Consider the following 24670-nt stretch of genomic DNA (forward strand, 5'->3'; position numbering starts at 1 on the left):
CACATCTTTTTGTTTTCTGTTAAATACAGCAAGCTTTCTTCTCTGTTAAACTGCTCCAAATTAGCAATTTGATGCTCCAGAATTGAATTTTTTTCCTATGTAACCTGCTACAAAACTAAGGTTTTCCTGCTTCTAAAATTGTTCCAAATGCTATTTCAGCTGTTTTGCTCCTGTGTACTGCTTTGCGCAAGCCAATGACATAATGCTGAAATGAGATGAGCTTTCCTGCACGACAGAAGTCTGTCTCCTTGAAGCGAACGTCCCCCTTCTCATGTAGTTCCGCACCCATCCTTCACTCGCCTTGAAGTTAGATTGGGCAATGCCATGGTTTCTTGCATTCTCCAGTGCCTTCATTTGCACAATTTTTCTTGTAACAGCCAAACAGTGGCTTCTTCTCACTTATAGAAATTCTGGCAAACTTGCCTCCACTTCTGCAAAGCCACCTTCCTACATGCCACGAAAGACTTCTCTTGTTGGCACGCAAATAGGCCCCATTCTCTTTCCTCTAGCAATGTACATTGTTCTCAGGGATGTCATATTTTTGGTCCACCACACAGTCTTCCCACGATGACCTTCCTTTGGAACACCGCATTGTAGTGGCAACAATCTCACATCGTGATTTGCTCAATCTTGGCACAAACGCAAAGCACTAGTGGGCCATCCCAAGGAAACCACCAGTACGCAGCACAACGTAGCAGGGCAGAGTGCCAAAACAAAGTGCATCAGGGCATCAAGCACGGCATCAACAAACATGCTCTGAATGGATTGGATCAAATTGTATATTCATGACAGAAATCAAGACTTCTACAACATGGTGGCCATGACATATTCAGGCCTCTCACAATTGTCAAAGCAGCACCTGCAGCATTTCATGCCCTTGGTTTACTCAGGTGGCTTATTATTGCTGACAGTAACAGCATAAATCTGGAAAATACTGTCTGAACCATGAAAGTTGCCTAATAAGTTGGTAGAACTTGTGCTGCTGTCAAAACCTAAATCACCAAAAATATGATGCTGTTGCTGCTATGTTTTGGAAGGGTAACTGAACCGCAAATTTCGCATATAAGGTGGAGGCTGACTTTGTGGCTCTAGATTTTCGAAAACCTCTCCTTATACTTGAATCAATGTGGTATTCCAAGCATCCATGCAGGGGTACCGATTCTGGGCAGAGCTGCGCACTGCTTGCTCATTCTTACCATGTGTCCCAAATTGTAGTATATACAGCAAGTCTATCTGTGACAATTCGACTGGGATGACGGATCGCGCACAACAAATCACCATGTGTCTTGCTCTTAATACGGCTCTATTTATTTATTTATTTATTTATTTATTTATTTATTTATTTATTTATTTATTTATTTATTTATTTATCTACTATGTTACTGCAAACAGCTTGCTGCCTTTAGTGTGATGCACTACAGTATAAGTTGAATGGTGTATGTAGCATCAAAAAGGCATGGTAAACAATGCGTGGAGCAAAACAGAAAGAAAAAGTGACAGCATTTAAATGGCACACGCCCTGTACATATAAATTAAAGAGATGTAAATGAGTGGATGGATAAAAGAATGGTAGAAAGGAGTGGCTTGCCATAACGTCCCTGTGAAAGCGGATGTCCAGCAATGCTGTGGAAAACCACCACTACAGCTGCTGAGGGGGGTATTCTTCATAAATAAGAAATCATTGTATATCCCATGAAGCGAAAAATTGCATGCTAACATTCGATGGTATCAAAACCCATGTGCTCAAATGGTGACATCACGTTTCACATGATGACAAGACGTGATTATGTCATCACCTCAACCGTCGTATGATGATGTCATCACAACAAAGGTCGCATTATTACATCATCACATCAAGCGTTACATGACGACATTGGGACATCCTGTGTTGACGTCTTCATCAAGTGATGAGGTCACCCAATATGTTGTGTGATGCCTCTTGGAGAGGCGGCACACTGTGCTTCCCACTTCTTTGCACTGTCTCTGGGATCGGTCCATGATGAGGTAATGGGATTGCATAATCGCGTCAAACATTACGTCACATGATAACGGCATCCTCACGTGACAATATCACCTGACAACGTAATCTGGTGATGTCATACGATGGCGTCAAGTGATGTCACCTGGAAACTTCTTGCGATGCCTCTTGGAGAGGCCGCACACTGTGCACTTCCCGTTTGTTTGCATTGTCTATGTGATCGGCCCACATTTTTGGGCGAGCAAAGGTCGCACACACGAAAAAGAAAAATCCCGACCAACTAGAGGCTAAACAACTTCGCTGTAGAAAGAGAGGTTATACAGGGCTTCGCACAGAGCTAGACCATGTATATCAACACAGGGATGAGCCACACTGTTCATAACATCCTCAGAAAACTGTTGAAATGATGTGAATATATCTCTATTGCCCATGTCAGCGAGGCTGTACATGATTTTCCAATGGTTCTATAAGTGCTTGAGGAGGGTGTGGGACAGATAAAAAAAGGGAAGACCTGCGACAATGTAGGAAGCTGAAAACGGATTGCACTTAGCAGCGGAGTGAAGTTCGTGACCCCACGCACTAGCTTGTGCAGGGAGTGCATGTCATGGACAAGTCACCTCTGCGATAGGGAACCAATACCAATGAGCCAACTTTAGGAAACCAGCTGCCATTTTTAAACATTAGGTTAGCATTAGATTTCTACTTTGTTTGTGAGTTTTAATATCAATTCTACGTTAGTTTTCTACTTTGGGCACTTAAAAAGCGGGCGTGCATTTGATTCGGGTGTGTGTTAGAATCAGGCAAATACTGCCAAATTAATGAGCAGTATGTTTGGATTTTTTTTGCATCTTGTTTAATTGGACCCACCGGATAATTAGATCGCTTTTCTCAGTCCTGTCCAGATCAAATTAATAGAAGTTGACTGTAAAAGGAATGCACCAGGAGTAATGGTGCACTTGGCGGCAGACACCTCACACTTAGAGTGCTGCAACTTGGATACTAATTTGCGGACAGCAAGCATCTGCATGCAAGCAGCAGGCTTCTCGACACTGCACTAGTGCCTGTTACTGTTGTCCGGGAGTTCCTCGGGCAACATTGAAGAGCACTCTGAAAATTTTCGAGGTTTTTAATATCAAGTAGGCTTCTTTGAACACCCCAGAACGTTGGGAGTTCATGACTGCTATTCACAGCACTTGAGTTAAAGAAGTCACGAGTCACTGAAGTCCTGCAGAGTACTTGTTTGTCTCAAGGTTTATTTCGGAAAGATGGGTTGCTATAGTAGAACTAAATAAATAATACAAAATTGACTCGCCATCCTGGTCCTGCAAAAGTGGAGGTCCAAGGAAACTGTTGAAAAACCACCACTACAACTGCTGAGGGGGACATGCAGTGCTTTGTTGCATAAGAGTAATGGTAATTTAAAGTAATGGGATTAATGATAATTTTGACACCATACTGCACTGGTTTTATTGCCATTTCTTTTTCCCTTTGCTGCTCCTTGTTTTCACATTGCTCTTCGGGAGTCCTAACTATGCTTTGCCTACCTATAGCCGTGCTGCAGTGGCAATGAAATCAGTTCCTAGGCTAGTTCTTCCATTTACGAAAGGCTAGTGATGTCACTCCCCATGCCGCAAACTGCCGTCACCATGGCAGTAATCTTTACCGGGAAACGTATGCAGGGAGTGCTACATGCTTCACATTATCGGGAGTGCCTTATCATCAGTTATGTTGTTCGAATGCTTGTTTTGTGCTTGTCCTTTATCGAAACGAATACTGTTCTGTATGTTGCATGAGTGATTCCAAAGAATGTATGCACCTTTTGCTTCACTTTGCGGAGTGCTTCAAACCTGCATCATCTCCATCCACCGTTGGTCGGCCCTGTATTGATCTAACTCGGGGATGGGCCAACATCTTTTCCCACGGATGACGACACGAAAAATGCTGACCAACAAGAGGCCGTCAGCTTCGCTGTAGTAATAAGCAATTTTTTCTGCTGCATTAGCCGGTGTTTCCTGAATAATGCTTCAGATGATAAATAGTGCTCATATCTTATGTTTTCTGGGCTTCCGCTCTGAATTTTATGCATAATTTTTCACCAATTTTCTTAATTCACTTTTCTAATCAAGATATTGTCATTTCACGTATTCTACTTTCTAATCAAGATATCTATCACTGGTCATTATCGGCATTTTCTTCACTACTGCCAAATTTGTGCACCTGTCACAGGATAAAGTTAATATCATTTATGTAGATGGTATTGTAATTTATTTGGTTCACTAGTGTGCAGAGTGTAAGATTTGACAGTCGTAGCTGTAGGGACATAGCTGTCGTAGACTCTTCATTGGGACTTAGGCGAGCAGGATTTATTTACATTATTTACAGTTTGAACAAGAGATACATTTACACAGTCTATGCGTGACTCCCAAACGGAGCCCGCAAGACGAACATACAGCACACAGCTCACGAGTACATTTAGAGCACAGAGCACGATGACGAGCACACTCTAGCAGCCGACAGTCGCTGCTTATAAGCACTTGGTCCCCTCTTGATTCCAAGGGGACGGAAACATTCGTCCAGTCATTGTAAACACGCCGCCTCTCCCCGGGACGGCTTACACACACAGACAGGTGCATGGCCCGGAGCTGATGTCAGAGGGGCTTCGTAGAACTTGGAGCCGACCTGGATAGCACACCCGGGTAGCACATTGTCTTGCATCTTAGTCGGCGTGTGGGAAGGAGCCTACGACGACGTTCCCGCGGCAACTCCCCCACCCGTAGCAGATCAGGTTTGCGTTGTGGAGTTCGGTGACAATAGTTGGCCCGCCGAACTCATTCCATCACAACGGCGACGAGGCTAGAGCGTAACGGTGGCGGTTTCGGCACAAAGCCTGCTTCGTCAAACGCATCCTAGCTGAAGCAACGGAGAGTGGAGGACGTGCGTATTGTTCCCGACACAAAGTCGACTTAGTCACGCCGTGGCTAGAGGCTGGCGGCGGCGTTCCAAGATGAGGTTGCCATTTTTGGACATGTTTGCACCGCCATATATTTACATCATTGACCCTGAAAGAGCTAAGTAACAAATATATAGGAACAAAAAAATAACATATAAGAAGTTTCGCAATGCTTAACTGGTCTCCAATTTTTTTAATACAAAGCTGCTGTGTGTTAGACCCCATCAGTGATGACACAACATTGGGTACATTTATTGTGCTTCATTGTGTCAGCCATGTTGTTTGTTGACAACATATTGAACTTGTACCTGGCCCAAGTTATGTCTCAGCTTTGGATGGATAAATATTGATACATGCACATTGCGTGCTTCTTGTGGTCGATGCACACGGGCGCTCCAACGAAGACGACGAGCGCTCTCTGGCTCTCGAGCTGTCGGTTGAACTGGCCAGCGCTGCATTATCCTTTGTAAATATACTTTGTAAATAGTCTCCAGTCTTGATCCCTCGTTCACGTAACAATATTGCTTGATTACTTATGTAAACATTCTGTGAATCGCTTGAATACCAGTTGAGTTTAATTATGGCACTTTTGAATATTTGACAGTTCTTTTTGTATACAGCGCAGACTGCTTATACTGTAAGTCGCCAGAGTTGTGAATTTCCGCACTGTAAGCTGTACTGCACTACATAACCAGAACACTATTTTTCAAAGGCTGCGCGCATGCTAAACATGTAAATAAAGCAGCCGCATGTGTCCAGATATCCAAGTAAATGACTGGGATGTCCCTTCACTTTCATTGGCAAAGTGGTTCCTCTGCTATCGAGTGCCGTACAGCCACCGCTAAGTGTTTTGTTGATTTTGCACCAAATTGCAACTTTGGCCACTGAAACCACCGACCAAGTAGCCAGCACACTGCCGTCAACCTTTTTTTCTTTTTCCTTCTTCTCCGTTCCTCGTTTGTTCGTTCACTCCCCCTCTTCCTCCTCCTCTGCGCCAACCTCGTTGCTCTCCGTGTGGCCGGGGCACCTCATTGATAAGAAGCGTGCCAGCTTGCTCGCTTGTCTGCGTGATTTCGCTGCAGCCGCATTATAACTAGTATATTGTCTTGCGCGGCTCTACTATAAGCAGTATGCATCTACATTGAGTTCTGTGGGAAGATAAACAGGAGTCCATGTTACGATAGGCCAGTGGGGGTAGTGGCCTCTCCTAGCCCGCTGCAATGAATCACTTTGTGAAGCCAACAGTGCATCTCCTTCAGACAGACCACCGGCGCTGCAAGGTGAGACACGTTCGGCGGATCGAGTGTTATTAGTTGGCTTGCTGTCGCCTTCACGGACCAATTGGAGCAAGAAAACTCCTAGAAAAGGGTATTCTACCGCATTCTCCCACGGACTCCAGTAATTGTCCCGGTTGTTTGACTGATGTGGCAGCTGACTGCGGAGTTATCTCAGGAACCAAGACATGCCAGCTTGATTCAAGCATGACCATGCCTGTTTACATTGCCTCACTCCTTTCAGTGTGTTCAGTGAAACAAAAGTGCAGGAGTGAGTGAGTGAAGCCTCACCCTCAAAGGGGAGTCCTTCGACGACTTTGGCCGCTCTGATTGGACAAAGGTTGGACGGCAGTTTTCCCTGGCCTAGGTATCTAGGGAGGACAGAGGGGGTTTAAGCAGACATTTCCAGCTCCTCGGTGTGCTTCATTTTCAGGCATGCTAGACTGATGAAATGTAACGTTCTCCACTTTTTATGTAGATATTGTAAATAAACCCAGTTCCCCTCGTTCTTAATGAGAACGCGTTCTTCCCTTCAACAACATCCTTAGCATGGATGAGCCGGATGACAGCATGGGCCAGCTTTTACATCTGAAAAGGCTGCATTATATCTGGTCCTGTCTGCACTATTTATTTATTATTTATTTATTTATTTCAATACCTTCAAGGCCCGTAGGGCGTTACAGAAGGGAGTGGTTGTTTACCAAGATATTACAGAACGAAAAAAAATTTTTTTTTAATATAAACTGTTACATTGTAAGTGGTCTGAGCTGTATCTTATAATCTGACACATTGTCATCATAAGTAATGGCACTATAGAATGTAGTTGTAACCATATTGTTATGAGCCAGTTGTCCTACAGATATAGAAGATGATGCTGGAGTGTAGAGCGGACAAGAGGGGGACAAAGTGAGATCTATTGTCCACCATCTTTGTTGTTGCTGCCCTACTTTTAGCCCCCTTGTGCATAAAATAAATAAGCCCCCTTCTCTGTAGATCTTCCCGTAACATTTTGGTGGAAGTGCGGGGTATGTCAGGAGCACATCGTGGAACTTCACAGCGGACATCTTGTGGACCATGCGACCATGTCGATTGAGAGGCCCGCTGATTCGACTTTGGCTACCGCAACGCCTATTGTCTTGACCCAACTCCGAGACCCTAGCACCTTCTCCAGCACTGACACCATAGACGTCAAAGATTGGCTAATCGAATAAGAACAAGCCAACTGGAACAACCGGTGGGACCCGACTAATAATGCTGGCTAACATCATCTATTACCTCAAGGGAACGGACCGTGTGCGTTTCCAAACACACAAGGAAAATTGACCAGTTGGGACACCTGCAAGCAAAAACTGCAGGAACTCTGGGAAGCCAGTTGGGTGCCAACAAGCTGCCAAGAAGGAACTTTCGTGCCGGGCCCAAACATCTGCTGAACCATACGTTGTGTACATTCAAGATGTACTATCGCTGTGTCGGCGGGTCAACAACAACTTGCCTGAACCTGGCAGTCAGCCACATACTTCAAGGCTTTGCCAACGACGTTCTTAATTTACTCATATACAAGGAGTGCTCGGCCGTCAATGACATTCTAAGACAGTGCCAATGCTTCGAAGAAGCAAAGAGCCATCGTGTCTCGCAACAATTCACTCGGCTCCTTAATACCACCGCTACCTCATCGCGTCAAGACGTCCAGCTGCCTGGTGCCAAAAGCTTACTGTGTCTTGTCCGGCACGAGATTGAGGCAGTGTCTACATTGGTTCCTCAGGCCTGTTCTTACGATGAGTCCCGCCAGCAGTATCTTCAATTCAAGCTGTCATATGCGAAGAATCTGAAAACGCAGGCATCCGTCTCATCTGTGCTGTAAGTAGCCCTGCGGTCGGCAATTTTTTTCCACCTCCTCGCCCACAATCGACCTACCTCAGATACCACCACCCAAGCCAGCGCACACGTGAAAAGCTAATGTGCTTTAACTGAAATGGGATAGGTCTTATTTCCCGCCATTGTTGCATTGTCGGCTTTCGTCTTTTCGTCCCGCGTAAACTTACCACCCGGAAGACAGCCAGTCCTCGCCCTTTCATGCTTGCAATGGCCCATTGCATTATGATGTTCCTGCTCTGACTCCACGCTACGACCACCGCTCGCAGTCCCCACAGAAGCACCGTTCTCACTCACCGATTACCCGTTGCTTGCTGTCGTCATATCTTTGCTGTCCCTCTTCGGAAAACTGACCAGTGCAGCTCTCGTAAGTAATGCTGCATTGGCAAACCAACATGGAAATCCTCTGTTGGCCCTGACCACCCGACAAAATCTTTTGGACATAGAAGTGGACGGCATGTCTGTTTGAGCGCTCATAGACACAGGGGTGCAATTATCGGTGATGAGCGCTCATCTTTCTCATCATCTCCACAAGGTTCAGACATCCACCGTGTCACCTGTCGTTCGTATTGCCGACGGTGGTACATGTTGCGTCGTTGGCATGTGTACTGCTTGTGTGAGCTTCGATAGCCACCAGATTTCAGTTCTATTCACCGTTCTGCACCAGTGCCCATCCACATGAAGTCATCCTTAGCCATGACTTCCTGAGTACCCAATCTGCCCTTATCAACTGCTCCTTTGGCATTCTGCAGTTAGAACTCCCTTCTATGCCCGATTTTGCCACCGAGTCACCACCGCGTCTGTGTTTCGACAAGATTTTTTTTTGTTGTTGGTGGTGGTGGTGTTTTTTTTTTTTTTTTTTTTTTCCTTCAGGCAGCTACCACGATGTATGTCGCATTGACCTCGGATCCCCCGGCAACTACATGATCTCACCTTCCCTAGAAGCGCTTTTTGCAAGGCGTGTAGCCCTCCCTCACTCTTTTGTGACTGTTTCTGTGAACTGGGCATGTATCCCTATTCTGAAACTTGGATGCACACCATGGTTGCATCCCAAAGGTATAAGGTGGTCAGCATAGTGCCTTTAGACGCACACGACCCTCTGGCCCTTACTGTACCGATGCTCTGAAGTCTTCTGGATGCCCTGATGCCCACTTATTTGACGGCCATTTTGATGCAATAATTGTCCCAGATTTCTCTGCTGCTCAGTCTGCCGACCTTCACTTGCTAGGCACTTACAGCGATGTCTTCGATTTTGCTTCGCCCCATCTCAGCCAGACAAAAGTTGTGACACATCGCATTGACACCGGGGATGTCAGTCCCACCCATAGGCATAGGCATCCTTGCCAATTGTCTGCAACTAAACGCTGCATAATCCAAATGGAAATCAAGGAAATACTCACTGAGGACATCATCAAACTATCTACGAGTCCTTGGGCATTTCCTGTGGTGCATACTTACCACACGTACAATATATGTAATGTAATATACAGTGTGGCGCATACAAACCGCCATTCCCTAGGGAAAAATGGTGGTTTGGACCTTAAAGACGTGCACCCTTTTGGCTCACTATTTTCGCCTTGGTAGACATTGTTTTATATTTTGTGAGGGTGCCAGAGCACCAATATTTGTCTGGAGGAATCTGTGCTCGTGCCATGATTCAACATATACAATCTGTCCCGCACCATCTGTGCATGTCTAGGCGTGCGGCCACAAACTTTTGTGTGCCGGCAAAGTTTGGCCTAATCACTGATAATGTGAGTGTAGAAGGCATGGGTGTTGTCTCCGGCCATGCATTGTTAGCAGATATGAAGCCTGTACCCAAACAGGAATGTGATCATTCCCCTCAGGTCCACTAGCCTTTGGTATACGACACACGACAAAGACATGGCGGCACACAGTGTAGGTCTGGTCGCTGTGACAGAAATGACCCACAAAGCACGCACAACGAGGCACTGACACAACAAAAATTATAACAAATGACGCAGCTTATCTCGCTTGCTCAACTTTACGACTAGGAAGTTGCTCGACAGGCCACATTGGCCATATGCTCCACTGTCGGTGTTGATGCAACTAACCATTTACAAGGATAAACTTAACATGTTGGTCTTTACGTGAGTTCACCTCTTTTAATTTCTTCCGGTGCATGCAGTTCATGAAAGCATAGCCTTTGAGATCCAAGGGAGCTGTCGCCGGGGCATAGATTGATGGCAGTGGAGATAAAAGCATGTCACGCCACCTGTTGCTTAGCTAGTAAAGTGACCACCAGCACAAACTAGGAGCTTGCCATTGTGGCAAGCAGTTCAGATTATCCGTGGCTGACCCAACTTGCAAGCGAATTGGTTAACTTTTTAATATATGAAGTTCTATGGAGCTTGGCTGGCTCAGTTTGAATAGTCAAAAATTTCAAAATAATTAGGTCTGAATGAGCAAACTTTTGATGTATTAGTGGTCAATCAATCACTTCCTTGTCTGTGTTGCCTGTGGTGTTGTTGTGACTGCTGTTTCCTCTGTGCAGTGCTGGCATTGGCCGCACTGGCTGCTTTGTGGCCAGCAGCATTGGCATCCGACAGCTGCGAGAGGAGAACAGTGTCGATGTATTGGCCACTGTGTGTGCTCTTCGTAGGGACAGGTGAGTCATGTCACGGTCACATTGTTGCCAATTAAGTTGGCCCTGTTAACTTGGAAGATGTAGAAAGCTGGGAAATATCTCAAAATAAGCTCTGTTTAGAAAATTTCACCGTACTGATAACACATAGCGAGATCACAACTTAAGAAGCAAGCCTTAGCTAAGGGCCAACTCTAATTATCCTACTCAAGTACAGTGTAGACTGCTTATATCTAAGTGGGCAGAAGTACCAAATGGATTTCGAAATGAATCGAAATGAATCAAGAAAAAAAAAAAGGCAAATGTCAAATTGATTATTGTCAAATATCAGGACATTTAACACAAGGTGTAATGCTTGGAAATGTGTGCAAGATAACTAGGGGATGTTTCACATGCTTGGGAGTCTACTGTTATTGCATAACTATGTTGCTAGGTATCAGTAATTTAGGTACATAGTAACTGAGGTGTACGATACATGTATAGTCTGCTCTTATCGAAGGAAGTACCAAGTTAATGTGCCAGCACTGATTATACAGGTCAGTTCATGTATTAAAGTCTGAAAAAAAAATTTTTTTTTGTCAGGAGAATGTTTGTTGTGTACTTATTGTTTTTTCTCCTCTGACGCTGAAGAAATAGCGAAGTTGTATTGTACTGAATAACAATGAGGTTTTCAGTTTAATAGTAACTGCAAATTGAGAAGGCCACCAAAACTTTTTGTAATGGGCTCTACTCTTTCCGCATCTGCCCACCATCTGTGTGTAGATGGGTCTGCAGCTGGACGGTCATAGTCACATTTTTGTGCCTGCTGTGTGAGTGCAAAGCTAGCCTTGTGGCAGGCTGCTCAGAGCTACAACAAGAGACTGATTGGCATCCGGAACAAGATACTGTACTGTGTCGCCAATATGGTGGTTGCGGCTGGGGAGAATGTTGCTAAGCTCCCGTACACTTGCTTTCATTGGATTTCTGATTGTCGTGCAGCCGCTGCAAATAGATCCCTGTTGATTCAGCACCAAACTGTAACTTAAGTTACGCAGCATGCAAGAAGTGCTCTTTTTGTTGTTGTTGTTGTTGTTGTTGTCAGCCTCAGCTGCTCTCTTCAGTCTCTCCACTATCGCACCGAGGTAGTTGCAGCAGCCTTAATTACTCACCACCGCTTGGTGCTTCCCACAGAGCTCCCATTGTGCAACTTGACAATAAGGAAACAGGGCGATGGTCGGCGTGGTCACTGGCATGGTATGCAGGCCTTGGCAAACATTTCAGCACAGTGGGCACAGGCATTTGTGATTTCATTTTCCCACTTCCATGCAGCGCAAGATTATGATAGGTGCCTGATGCTTGGCACCATGTTTCAAAACCGAAACAATTACTAGGTGCATCGAATAATGTGAATAGTTTTGTTGCTCAAATATAATGTACAAGACAGAGAATATGCTTGTCAAAATTGGGAAACAAAGCTCTGAATTGACGTAGTAGTTCTGCGGAAACCCGCAAGGTGGAGAGAAGTAATGAATAAAGGGAAAATTGTAGCAATTGCTACGATCGGGTGGATGTCTGATTTTCCCTTTATTCAAAGCTCAGTATTATGCACAGGTTTTTATGGTAAATGCTTCAGGCTTCTTTGCTTTACACATCCTTCAGTTACGTGGTGAAACAAGCTTTTGACGTCCCCTTTGAAGTTCATGAAAATGAAGCTTTGTTGTACCATCTTGTTCAGCATAGTTCGGTGTTGTGTGAAGGACTGTTTGCCCGCAATTTTGCAGAGGCGGCATGGTGCAGACGGCCGAGCAGTACGAGTTTGTCCACCGGACACTCTGCCTCTTTGAGCGTGAGCTGCCTCACAGTGATGCCCGTTGAGGCGCCCTTTGGCAGGTACATGGATTGGTTGGAATTGCGATGAGTTGCCACTTTCTTGCACATGGCACAACAAGAACAAGCGGGGAAGACACACTGCCGTCTGCGATGGAAGGCATGAGTGAGAGACATTGGTCGCTCTCGCCTGGCAACTCGTGCGTCGTCTGCTTATCAGTGTGATGGGGAGATCCCGTTCGGTGGGCAGAAGTGCAGTGTCTTGAAGGCTTTATTGTGAAGCCCAGCTTGCAGCAAACCCACGCCCGCCAATGAGGCTTTTGGACATTCTCTTGCTCCCTTGGGGCGTCACTGCATCATGCACTCGGCTCTTGTCGAATGCGCCTTTTAGCCACTTCAGCCACATCCCTCATTATGCCTTTGCTTTTTATTTCTCGCAAGTGTGTGTATGTGCTTTCTCTCTTATCGAATGTGTGAAACTGTGGGCACAAAGAACTTTTCTGGCTGTGCTGGTGTCATAAGTGTGGTGGTATACTAGTGTACAAAGGGCACAAGTGATATTCAGGGTGATGTGATGGGGCGTAACTGTTAACGATTGTGGGTGACCTCGCCATTTGGGTGCCAGAAGTCACAAGGGCCAATCAGTGCTGGCAAGATGTGCATGCTTCGTCATAGTTAACTGTTCATCAATTGTTACTGGCACGTTGTTCAGTGTGTGGCTATTTGTGTTGCCAGAGTAAATACACACCACTGTTGTTCAACGTGAACAATGCAGAATCCCAAGAGACAGGAAAAGAAAGTGCAACAAGCATCGACATGCAATGATTTTGTGTTGAAGGAACAGCGATTACAGTTCAACCTCCATATAGCAGACATGGATATAGCATATTGTCAAATTTAACAAAGTGAACCTAAATTCAAGAATTTTTTGTTTGGACGATATTAGTACGTATACTTATAATGCATGTCAGATATAATGAAATTATTTTCATGTCATATGCTACTTCATAATAAAGAGGTTTGGCATTCAGGAGCTGGCACACCTGTGCAATGACCTGCATGCAAACAAGTCAGAGTAGGAACAGCAGTGGGAGATAAAAATGAGGCTGAAAAGCATGGGCTTAACTAATGGCCAGCAAGGTACATTGTCATGTGGAGAGTTGGCTCTTCTCATTTTTCCCCTTGCAGTTTTGCATTGTTCCTGTTTCTTGGAAGTTGTGCACCAACCTGTGCTGTTACCGATTTTACCGCTCTTGTTGTCAACAGTATTGCCCAGTGCCTGGAAAGGGCAGCCTCTCTGCAATTGTTTGGAAATGCTTGTTCAAGCAAACGCTGCTGGCAAAAAATGTGGAGGGAGACGGGGCACTATTTCTGGTCAAGTCATTTTAGCTTGCGCACAAGAGAAAAAAATTCCCATCGGCTGTCTTTTGTTCCAGCAGCGGTTCAGCTCTGGATGAAATTGTCATGTTTTCATTTTCACTGTTCTTGTTTGAAGATACGAGGTTTGATTTCATACTGGTTAGCCTTTGGTTATGCTTTGCAAAATAATGAGCTGTAGCTCGAGTGTCAAGTGATTCACTTTGCACCAAGCGTATCCTGCTGAAGAAATGCATTTCAACGTGTCAAAGCGTATTCTTGGTTTAAATGAAGCACCTACTTGCTCACACAAAAGTGCTACGTAGCTTATGACAGGGTCGGTGTTTGGATATGTATATATACATGTTCTTTTTAATGTTCCTGTTTGGCTCATAAAGAATAATTGCAGAGTTTGTCCAAATATTTTAGAGACGTTTCATTTCAGTGGCACATTTTTCTGCTGTTGCTGAATGGTGACTGGTGCATGTACATTAGCCTGCAAGCTCACAAGGCAATATGTGCTGTCTAATTAGCACAAGGGGATAATTTTTACTTGAAACCACCACCAGGAGGCATCCCGTGAATTGTTTATGAACATCACCTTTGCAGGGAGCACTTTGCAGTATTGTTTATTAGGCTCATTGAATGATCTTTTGGCCAACTTTATAATGAAACAGTTAATGAAGAATGTCACATAATTGTGTGTTGTCAAATGCAATTATCAAAGGCACAAGTTATAAAAGCTTGTGGTGTTGTTTTGTAATATCACGTGTTTCAGCAGTGACTATCTCCGATTTTTAAAAAGGGTGGGGTTTGATTCAAAGTGACAATTTTTGCTGGCCAAGAGGTAGCATTGGCAAAAGGCAGAATTTGTGGGATAATTATTAATGTACTTGCTAATTGACTAAATTTTGCTAATGAAGTTTGCAGAATTGACATTGCTGTAAATAACCATTTTCACGAAATTGTGCCTAATGCAGTTTTTGGTCACTATGATGCATTTCCACTGCAGAGACTTGGTAAATGAAACAGAAGTGCATTTCATTGCACCTTCGAAGTCTGCATTTCACAAGACAATGTTTCCAGTTAATGGCTTGGCTTTGTGTATGGTTCAAAGTCAGTTCTGTAATTACAAGGTGCTCCTACATTTGTTTGCTAAATTGTTAAGGAATGAAAATTGTTTAATTAATACTTGCATGTGCGAATCCTAACGTCTGCCATTGTTGTGTATCCTGGTCAGCAAAAATTGTGATTCTGTCTTGAATTTCTAATAACTGGAGAGTGAATTCCTAATAACTGGAGAGTTGTCACTGAGACGCCTAGAATTTTGACTGTTATTATGGACAAGCAAGAAATCGGTGTTCCAAGATTACTCGAAAATATTGAGAGAAGCCATTCACATTTGTTTTTTTTTTTTTCACATTTTGAATACAGCAGTATTTTCTTTTTCTCTTTCCTTTGTATGAGCTTTGTTTGAAGTACATGTGCACCATGTGCGATAGTGAAGCCTTCTTCACCTAAAAAGAATTCAGATTTGGCAGGCTGCATCAGCACCAAGACATACACATACCTGTGCTGAAATGCTTGCATGATATTGTTGTTATTGCTAAACTGTTGCTTCTGTGAAACAAAAGTTGCATGTCTTCAACACTGATTATTCTTACCACCACTTCATCACAGTTTGTCAGTAATTGACCTTCTTACTCATGCCTATCACATTTGTTGCGCACAGCTAGCCTTTCTTATTCTTTCTCCAACATAATGCTAACAATGAAGTGCCATGTTATAATTTTCATTCCTAGATTTCGTAGAACCAGCACAATCTTTCTCATGAACAGTATTGCCCAACTTTTTTATTTTTTTTATTTTTAACTATATTATCACATGGGTTTTGTTGCACGTACCATTTTGAAACTGTTTTCTGGTTGCTTGGATTTTTTTCAATGCTCATTGGTTCTTGAGTGGGTGCATTCTGGCCAGAGCTATCACATACCAGTCAGGTGCAAGGCACTTTGACGTACAGTGTAGTCCACTGTTAAAGAAAGTGCATGAATACTGGAAATGAACGTCCCTTTATAGAGCTTGGCTTTGAAGCAGACGGCTTGCACAAGGTGTCACTGTTTCCCTTATGCAGTGGATAAACACTGGGGTTGTATTCTGGCCTGATTACTTTTGGTGCTATCACCAAGCAGACTTGGCTGGTGAGCAGAGTTCTCATTATTGCAGGGATGCCTTGCCTTAGGCACTAAGCTATGCAAATATGAAAGCATGCCCAAAAGTTATTGATGGTGAATATAGCCCTTGTTTCATCGCCACGCATAGCTGAGATGGCCCCAAAGAGTCTGCAACCAACACGTCTTAAAAGGGTTGGAAAGCTTACCAGAGGGATCTGGAAAATGGACACTTGTAACTTGCACAGCCTCAACTTAGTGCTAGCATTCCAGCAAAATTACTTTTTTTTTTTTACATCATTGGCGAGGTATATATTGGCTTATTTAAAATCTGCTAAGGAATTGACTCCACTGGCAGTAGTGACCTGCATTTTCATTCCAACTTTAAGTAAACATATTGCATTTAATGGCGCGTTGTTGTTAATATTGTGCAGCACAACCACTCGTTTTGGTCAACACCATTTGGTGAACCCCCTCGACATCTTTGCTTGCATCGTTTGTCCAGAGAAAAAAAGAAATTGTCACAGAAGTGAGCTGCTGTAGAGAACTGGGCTGGTTATGCCACTGAGTCTGGAAAAATCAGGCAATCAAAAACGAAGTTTTTCATTGAACAATGCAGAACTAAAGATGCAAGCTTGTTAAGAAATTTCAGCAAAAACAAAGTGGTAGTAAGCAAACATTCTTTATATCTTTAATGTTGCTAGTATAAAAATACAGGTCACTGCCTGTTTTAGCTCTGACCAAGGTTTAATTAGGAATATAAACTCAGTTATAATCATAGCTGCAGTGGCCTTGACAGAGGCAGTTCACAACCATATTTTGTTGTCAGACTAGACATTCCTGTCTTGCTCGCCTTCAGTTCTTGAAGAGAATATTTACAGCTGCATAAAGGATAACTTTGAGCATGTCCCTGCTTAAAGGCCTTTGATGGATGCCCCGATTCACATCTGAAATTCAGGAGCTGTAGGGTTGGCCAAGTTCTGCTGTGGTTTTCATGTCCACTTCCTGGTTATATTGTCTTGCATTGACTCAACATATTTATTGTTTTGACATTTGTGCGGAAGTTCTTTTTTTTTTTTACCTGTATTTCTTTGTTGGCACAATTGCTTGGTTGTAAGCTCCCATTTTGCATGCAAGGCAAAATGGGAATGTATCAGAATGGCCATGTATCGTGCACATGCACATATTGATATGATTGTTATCATCAGTTTGGTATGAAAGAGATTACTGTTCATTTTGATGAGCTGTTATATATGCTCTTGCCAGGGTTGTAACTTTAAGACACAATCTCAGGTTTGCGCCCAGAATCTGGCTCTAGTTTATTTATAGAGTTTTATGCAGGGAAGTGCAGTTCTTGCTTGTCGATTTCAATTATAAATATTTGATTCTGTGCACTGTTTCACATATTAACACATACTCTTTTTTTATACAGGGCAGCCAGTTTATATTTATGTATGGTACTGATTTACAAGTGATTTATTAGAATTTATTTTCATATCAGTATAACTTATCACAACAAAGGAAGTAACAGGGTTGGCTTAGTGAAGATGCTGGAATAGAAAGCAAGGTAGGAGATAAAAAATAGTCTTCAAGTAGAAACTAGTTTTGAGAATTTAACCTTTCATCAGTTGCTATGCTTCATTTTGAATGTCCTTGTTTCACACAGGTAATGCTACGTCCACTTGTCACCTAGTATGCATAGACGCAGCATTAAAACAAAATTCTCTCGGGTCTTATCAATGTTCATACGTGTACTGTCAGCTTTGCTAAGGTTCAGCACTGGTGACCAGTCCTTTATGATGCACACATATTATAAATGTATGGCCAGTTAGAATTTGTGTTCTTCCCCCCCCCCCTTTTTTTTCTTTTTCTGCTTCTGATTAGTAAACTGTCCAATGAGTCAACAAGGGGACAGCGCTTGTCCCTCATTTTTTTTGCCATTTGGCACACAATGCTGTGCCTGTGAGCTGTGCACATTTCACTTCAGCAAACTGCTGGAGCACATCTTCATAAAAACAGAGCGAGTGTTTTTCTAGCCACTCAACCACCCACAGCAAATCTTATTCACCATCCCACTCTCTACTTCAAATGTACTTTTTTCAATGCTTGATGGGGCTTGTTCCATGTAGGAGCATTTTTCATGAGTCCTGTTGTGCGCCTAAGGCTTTTCTATCTTCTTCCTTGCAAGTATTTTGTGCCTATTTCGGCACGTGCATTACACCAAGCAAAAACTGCTCCCAAAGGGACCTCAGCAGTGGACGTTCTCGCTCTGTGGTGGCCTACAAGTGAGCGAACTTGTGTGCTTGAAATGGATTAACATCTTGAGTGAGTGATGCATGTTTTTCCAAGCTTGCATCAGAAGAGCCTTGGTGCTTCATTGTGAACTGCCTGAAGAAAACAAGCTGCTTCTGTTTAGATGTTACGTGGTTCCGATGAGAGCATTGCCTCAATTGATGTCATTATGTTGGAGAGTGAAATGGGTAAAATTTTATTCATATGCCTGAAATGTTATTCATATGCCAGAGTTTACTGTTATGCAATCATTCTAAAGCAACAGAAACTCCCTCATCTTCTAGCACATTGTGTAGTAGCTGTATTAAAGAGATGTGTAGTAGTTCCATAAATGTAGTTACATTTTTTTTACATTTGTGCATGGTGGCCAGTCTTAAACCCTTTGAGAAGCCTGTTTGTAAGCACAACTAACATCCAAACAACTCTATTTCGTGAGCTCTGTGCAGTGAAAATTGCAGGTTGTATCAGCCAGCAATGTCTTATCACTAATCATCCAGCTTGTAATGCTAGTTGAATGGAATAATTACAAATGGATTAAGGACACGTGATGGCCAAGCTCTCCTTTCTACCTGATGCAAGCGGTTTGTTTTCACTCCTGCTCACCTGATGTGAACCATATCCAAACATGGTGAACAGCGCACCTGACATGGCAGAAATACGAACAGCACAGTGCATCTGTCCTGTTCTTTCTTGCACGAAAAACGACTAACCCCAGCTTTTAACTATTATGGGAACTGTAGCATTCACTTTACCGCAAGGAGGAGGTGAGATAGTATTTGCACCTACCACCTCTGTAATTCAGGCAAATTTAGTGCTACACTGGGTTAGGCTGCTTGGTGTGGCTGTCATTTAGATGCTGTCGCATGAGAAAAGGCAGCCCCATCCTCTGCTGGGTGCACTAAAAGATGAGTGCATATGGTGAAACCATTTCACTTGGCCTGGCTCCACTAAGGTGTACATAGTCTGGACAGTAAGTTCTGAGAGTAACAAACAAAAGCTGCAAAGAATGAGCAGCCTGATATTTTGGCACAAGTATTATGGTCCCACTTAGCATGTTCAATGTCTGGTAGCTTCCATCGTCGTGTCATTCTGCTGATTTGTAGTGGTGCCACTGCTCGTGCAGTGTGTGTCAGCACCGTTTAAGATGGGCTTTTCATTGTATAAAGCAACATTAATGGCTCCCTTATAACAAGCTAATAATCATTTAAGTTGCTTTTCCTGCCGCCCAGTCATCGCTACTCTGAAGGCTGTATGACATTTTGTGTTGCTGTGCAGCACTTGACCATTAAAATGGCACTCAATGAAGCGAAGTGCTCATAGTGGCAAGTAATTTCCAATCTGACTGGAGTCACCGCATGACTGGTGGCTACAAAGGAGTGGGTGAGACTGGCCGTCTCTGTCTCGGTTCTTCATTTTTTTTCTAATCATTCATTCATTTTTAAACTCAACCAATGCCATGCTGTTTAAGTGTCCATAACTGAATGTTGGTTCAGATAGTTTCCCAGTGTTGTCAAAATGTTCTGCCTAGAAGCTTGTTTTCTTTCTGCCACTTCCATTTATTTGCATTTTAGTCTTGTGTGTGTCATTTGTATCCATGAAAGTGTGATGGTATCGAGTGTCTTGGGTAGATCACCTTTGCCCGCTGACAAAAACGGACACCTGCTTTTTAAACTGTTCATATTGTGTGAGTGGGATACAAAGACAAACATATTTGTAGAAGGGAAAAGGCTCGACTGGAAGCACACATTGAGTTTGACGCATTTGCAGTGTTGTAGAATGAATGATGTGCCAGCTCATTGATGCTCAGCACTTTCCAGGGGTGGTCATTTGCCACCTGACATGATGCATGAAGAAAGAAAGCTCGCGCTGTTGTGAACCCGATTGTTGACCTTGTCATCGAGACATTCTGTCGCAGATCCCGAGAGGGAATTTTTGGACCCTTTGGAGCCGCGTGTGATGTGACGTGTGTGTGTGAAATTTTTGCAGTCACATCTCTTGCTGAAAATTTGTTTGTCAAAACCTTCCAAGTACAAAAAAATCTGTTAATGAAACAAAGAGGTTTAAGAGACGCTGTTTTGTCAATATCCCTGATGGTCCTGGTTGTATAACCTTCCCACAGTCTGTTCAAGTGCATGGCTAAACTTATCAGGAGGTAGTGTTTGCATTCACTGAGGTGCTGAACGTTCTAGCTCCAGCAAACAGCTCTCCAGTATGAATGCTGCACTGGCAGGTTGACTTTAAAATTTCAGGAACCAAAAATTCACACCCTTGGGCTACACTGAAGGCCAAGCTTGGTTGGTGGACTACACTTCTGTAAATGTTAACATACCAGTGTGTTATGTGAATGGATGCATAATTTTTCACAAGTTCCCAGACTGGCTCCTTCATAGATTTTGGCAGCATCTACTTGAGGGTTGTTAACTATTTATTATGAAAAAGATTTTACAATGTATAGAAAATTAAAAAATGTAAATAGGGCACCTTCTGTGGGCTCCTCTTGCATAAGAATTGCACATTTTGAATGGGATGTCACAAATACAGCAGTATGGACGTAGGAAAGCTTACCCCTTTATTTTTTGCTAATAAGCAATCTTTTCATGCAAATAAATGCACAGACATAAAAAGAATAAAGCAACCTTCAAGTCTTGTTTAATCAATATTACTATATGGTTGAATTTGTGTTAGCCTAACCACAAACTGAACAGCAGTTGATAGTGTGGTTAGCAGTGCTTTTAATTGACAGGACAAGTAACATTTCAATTTCAAATTTCAAGTAGAGTGCAATCAATGATACTACATTTTCCTGCGTTGACTTTCAATTATAGATCTATGGCACATGAATTATCAGGAAGATTCATAGCACCTGTGTAAGTGTCACCTTGAATGATACTTTATTGTTATTTCCTTTTGAGAGAATGCACTTTCTTTGTTCGAGTAGAACTTTTCTCATCATAGCTCAGCTTGAACATTTTTTGTCTCTGCTGCTGAGGATGAGGTTTGCAAGCCCGACTTTTGGACGCATTCCGGTGGTGCACAAAACGGTCATGTGCAGTTGCACTCGGTAAGAGTGGCAACACGGTGCCTGTGGTCGAAAGGGCTCGAAGACTGCATAGTGGCATCAACATACAAAGAATTGGTTTACTACATAACAGTAATTGGAATGGCGTCCACTTCTCCAATCTTTTCGTACATTGCCACAACCATGCAGTCTAAATGAATTATCTTTTGTCAACAGAATGCAATTAAAAATTTCTCATTCCAAGAAAATATATAGTAAATCTCATACATACTTCCATATACTTTTTCCAGATAGCTGAATTTAATAACAAATGAAAGAAAGCAGTCGTGAGTTGGTTCTCAACGTTGATGACGATGCTTGGATGCACTAGCCCTGAGGATGCTTTCCTCATTTTGGACAGCAGTTGATGGTGTAAATGAGCACTCCAATTCTGGTTGCATGAATTCAGTCATGTAAAAACTCTCACACAAGACAATGTGCCAAACTAGCATTCCTTGAATTGAAAAATCCTGGTGAACTAGGTGAAAGCACTCAGCCCAAGTCAGCTTAAAACTAGTGTTACTGATTGCCTTGATAAAATGCTATATAGGAGAGGCTCAACTCCATATAGAGCCCTCAGTTAATACGGCAATAGTTGCATGTAGGAAAAAAATGTTGATTGTTTTTTTGTTTAATGACCAACCATGTTTTAAATAAATGTTTTTATTTCTGCTGCTGGAGCGGTTGATCACATCAGCAGTTGAGAACCAATTACCCTTGAAATTTACGACTCAATCACTCCCATATTTAACAACACTTTGACAACACATGAAGTTGCACGGTCATTGTATTCATAAAAACACAGATGTCTTTGATTTCATGCTGCAGTGACAGTTACATTAGTTGGTTAGAATCGCAGAAAGCTGAGCAAGTGGTACAAGGAGGCAGCTTTGCAAAACATACGGAATTACTTCCTTTTGTAGACGTTTTGTACACTTCATGCCATGAATAATAGTCAATGAGATTAAGTCATGTGTTGCACATACGCATGAGCCTTACCTGAGGCAACACTCATCTGGCAAGTATTTTTATTTAACTTTGCATGTGTGTGCCTTATTCGCCTGTGAGGGACATAGCAAGTCGCAAGGATGACCAAAAGAGGATTAACAAGCACGACAATCTGTTGCAATATCATGACGGGACAGGTTGATTGGTTGAAATTTAACGAGTTCTTTAAAGAGGCACTAAACAGCAACACTAAATTTGTTTAGTCTTGCAAAGTATTCTGGAGAAAGGTTGGTTAACAGTGGAAAGAATGAGGGGCTGTTTTTTACTTTTTTGAATTTCGTGCCCAAACTGCACCACCAGTATGTTTGTGCGATGTTGCATATTTGAAATGATTTGTGCATTTTATGGCTGCTGTTATCCAGAAAAAGTTAAAACTCTGCAAGTCGATTCTTCAGTACCTTCAGAATGCAGTTTACTCCTTCTTTGTCATTAAACTCATAGCTATTTACCAGCAGGTGTTTTCAGAATTATAATGTCAGGAGCAGTTAATGTGGGAACTTCAGGTGACATTGCTTCTCCCTTGTTTTGAGTATCTTCTAACTCTACCAGACTCGGTTCATGGCGAGAGTCTGGAATTGCAGAAGTGCATTTCACTAGTCAAGCCTAACATTTATCTCTAGTGTAAAGGTGTGAGCAGACAAGATAAGTCAAAACATTCTGCTGTCACATCCTTGCATTGGAAATTAGTGTAGTGCTATGTCGAACCAATTAGCCCATTCTGACAGCCACATGACAAGCATATAACCTGCAACTGGAACTTATTTTCACTTTATGTGCAAGCACTTCTGGTGTGTGTGTGTGTGTGTGTGTGTGTGTGTGTGTGTGTGTGTGTGTGTGTGTGTGTGTGTGTGTGTGTGTGTGTGTGTGTGTGTGTGTGTGTGTGTGTGTGTGTGTACACGTGGCATTTTTCAATTAAAATTTTACTTGTGAGGTATGTAGTACTTGTCATGTCACTGTAATTGTGTTCTGGTCAATTGTTGAACTGAGACGGAAACATAATTTGAGAAAAGGCATGCTTACTTTGCTAGGTGCCACAAACATATAAGTCTTATTGAGCACTATGCACACCTCTTGAAGCTGCTTGCACCAACAGAAGCACAACAAGTATATTACGTTGGAATACTATTCGAGTTGATCAGTGTACAATGGAATGTTGACATACCTGTATGTAATTGACCTGTCATGCACTCTGAACTGTCTGTTTGTCAAGTGATTTGCATTGGCACTGGGGACGACATTGTGACCGTGGTAAACGTAGGTTTTATCGGTTTCTACAAACTTGTGTTGAATCTGACAGGTTTATCCTCTTCTAGCAAAACATTTGCAAAACAAATGGGCTCACGAGTCTGGTTAGGCTTTGTAAGGAAGCTATACCGATGTAGTCTGTTAGACCATTTGCTGGGTAGCCGTGCTAGATTTTCTTTTGTTTTGTGTCAAATATGCAGTAATGTTTAGGAGCAACAGTTTATTGTGGTATTTGCTTGAGAGAGTTTGTGTGTATTGACATGGCTTTCTGCAATTTTGTCATCATAGTACGCTGTGTAGGTGCATGTTTATGTTTGGAGAGCGAGTGTGCAGGAATGCGACTTTGTGCTAGTCAGGAGGTTGACAGGATACTTTTTCTCGAGAATAACTGCCCCTTTTCCCTCATTGTCTTATGGTGGGGTCACCAAGGCATTGTTGGCAAAGCACAGCAGTTTTTTGCACTATGAAAAAGAGTTGCTCAAGGAAATAAAATACAAGATGTCCAAAACACTGAGCTGTGTTGTGTATTTTCCTTGTTTCAAGCTGCCAACTGCAGGCACTAGTGTGCATTATGGAAACATGTCTAAATGAGTGTGAACAGGACAATTTCGTTTTTTTTTTTTTTCTCTAATCAGTAGCTGTCATCCTACTAGTTGCAGTGTGAAACCTGAAGAATATGAAAAAAATTCTTTTTTAATCGAGCCAGTACGAAATTTTCAAGTGCGGTGCATCTTTCGATATAGAGGCTCGGTATGTTATGAAAAGTAAAAGTAGTGGTCATGCAGTACCACTTGTAACCGACACGCACAACTGTGCTGCCACAAGTCCATTGAGCACTCAGTGGGATAAGAAGGGAGAGGAGGTGAGAGGGAGCACCTGCTTTTTCAGACAAGTGACAGCAGTGAGGTTTACTTGTGTTTAATGCAGAGGAGCACAGTGTGAAGGAGGGCTGAATGGCAGTGTCAACACATTGGGTAGCCTCCAACCATTGAGCTGGGATGATTGGTGCATATATGTGTGGTTTGCGATGCCATGTCATCGCCAACTCTGGTTTC

General features: G+C 42.9%; 1 protein-coding gene across 4 annotated transcripts in view; it reads left to right on the top strand.

Annotated features, from left to right (window-relative positions):
• Positions 1-24670, top strand: part of LOC142580091 (tyrosine-protein phosphatase non-receptor type 7-like) — a 166977-nt gene that overhangs the window by 139614 nt on the left and 2693 nt on the right. For 2 of the 4 annotated variants that reach the window (XM_075690869.1, XM_075690872.1), the window contains one exon: positions 10590-10703. The exons of 1 other annotated variant lie outside the window; for it this stretch is intronic. In XM_075690869.1, the coding sequence (XP_075546984.1) occupies positions 10590-10703 (114 nt within the window). Of the gene's footprint in view, positions 1-10589; positions 10704-12439; positions 24130-24670 lie in introns of those variants that run through there. One more of the 4 variants, XM_075690870.1, reaches the window with a different exon arrangement.

The sequence above is a fragment of the Dermacentor variabilis genome, chromosome 4, assembly GCF_050947875.1.
Source record: "Dermacentor variabilis isolate Ectoservices chromosome 4, ASM5094787v1, whole genome shotgun sequence".
In the NCBI taxonomy this organism is placed as follows: domain Eukaryota; kingdom Metazoa; phylum Arthropoda; class Arachnida; order Ixodida; family Ixodidae; genus Dermacentor; species Dermacentor variabilis.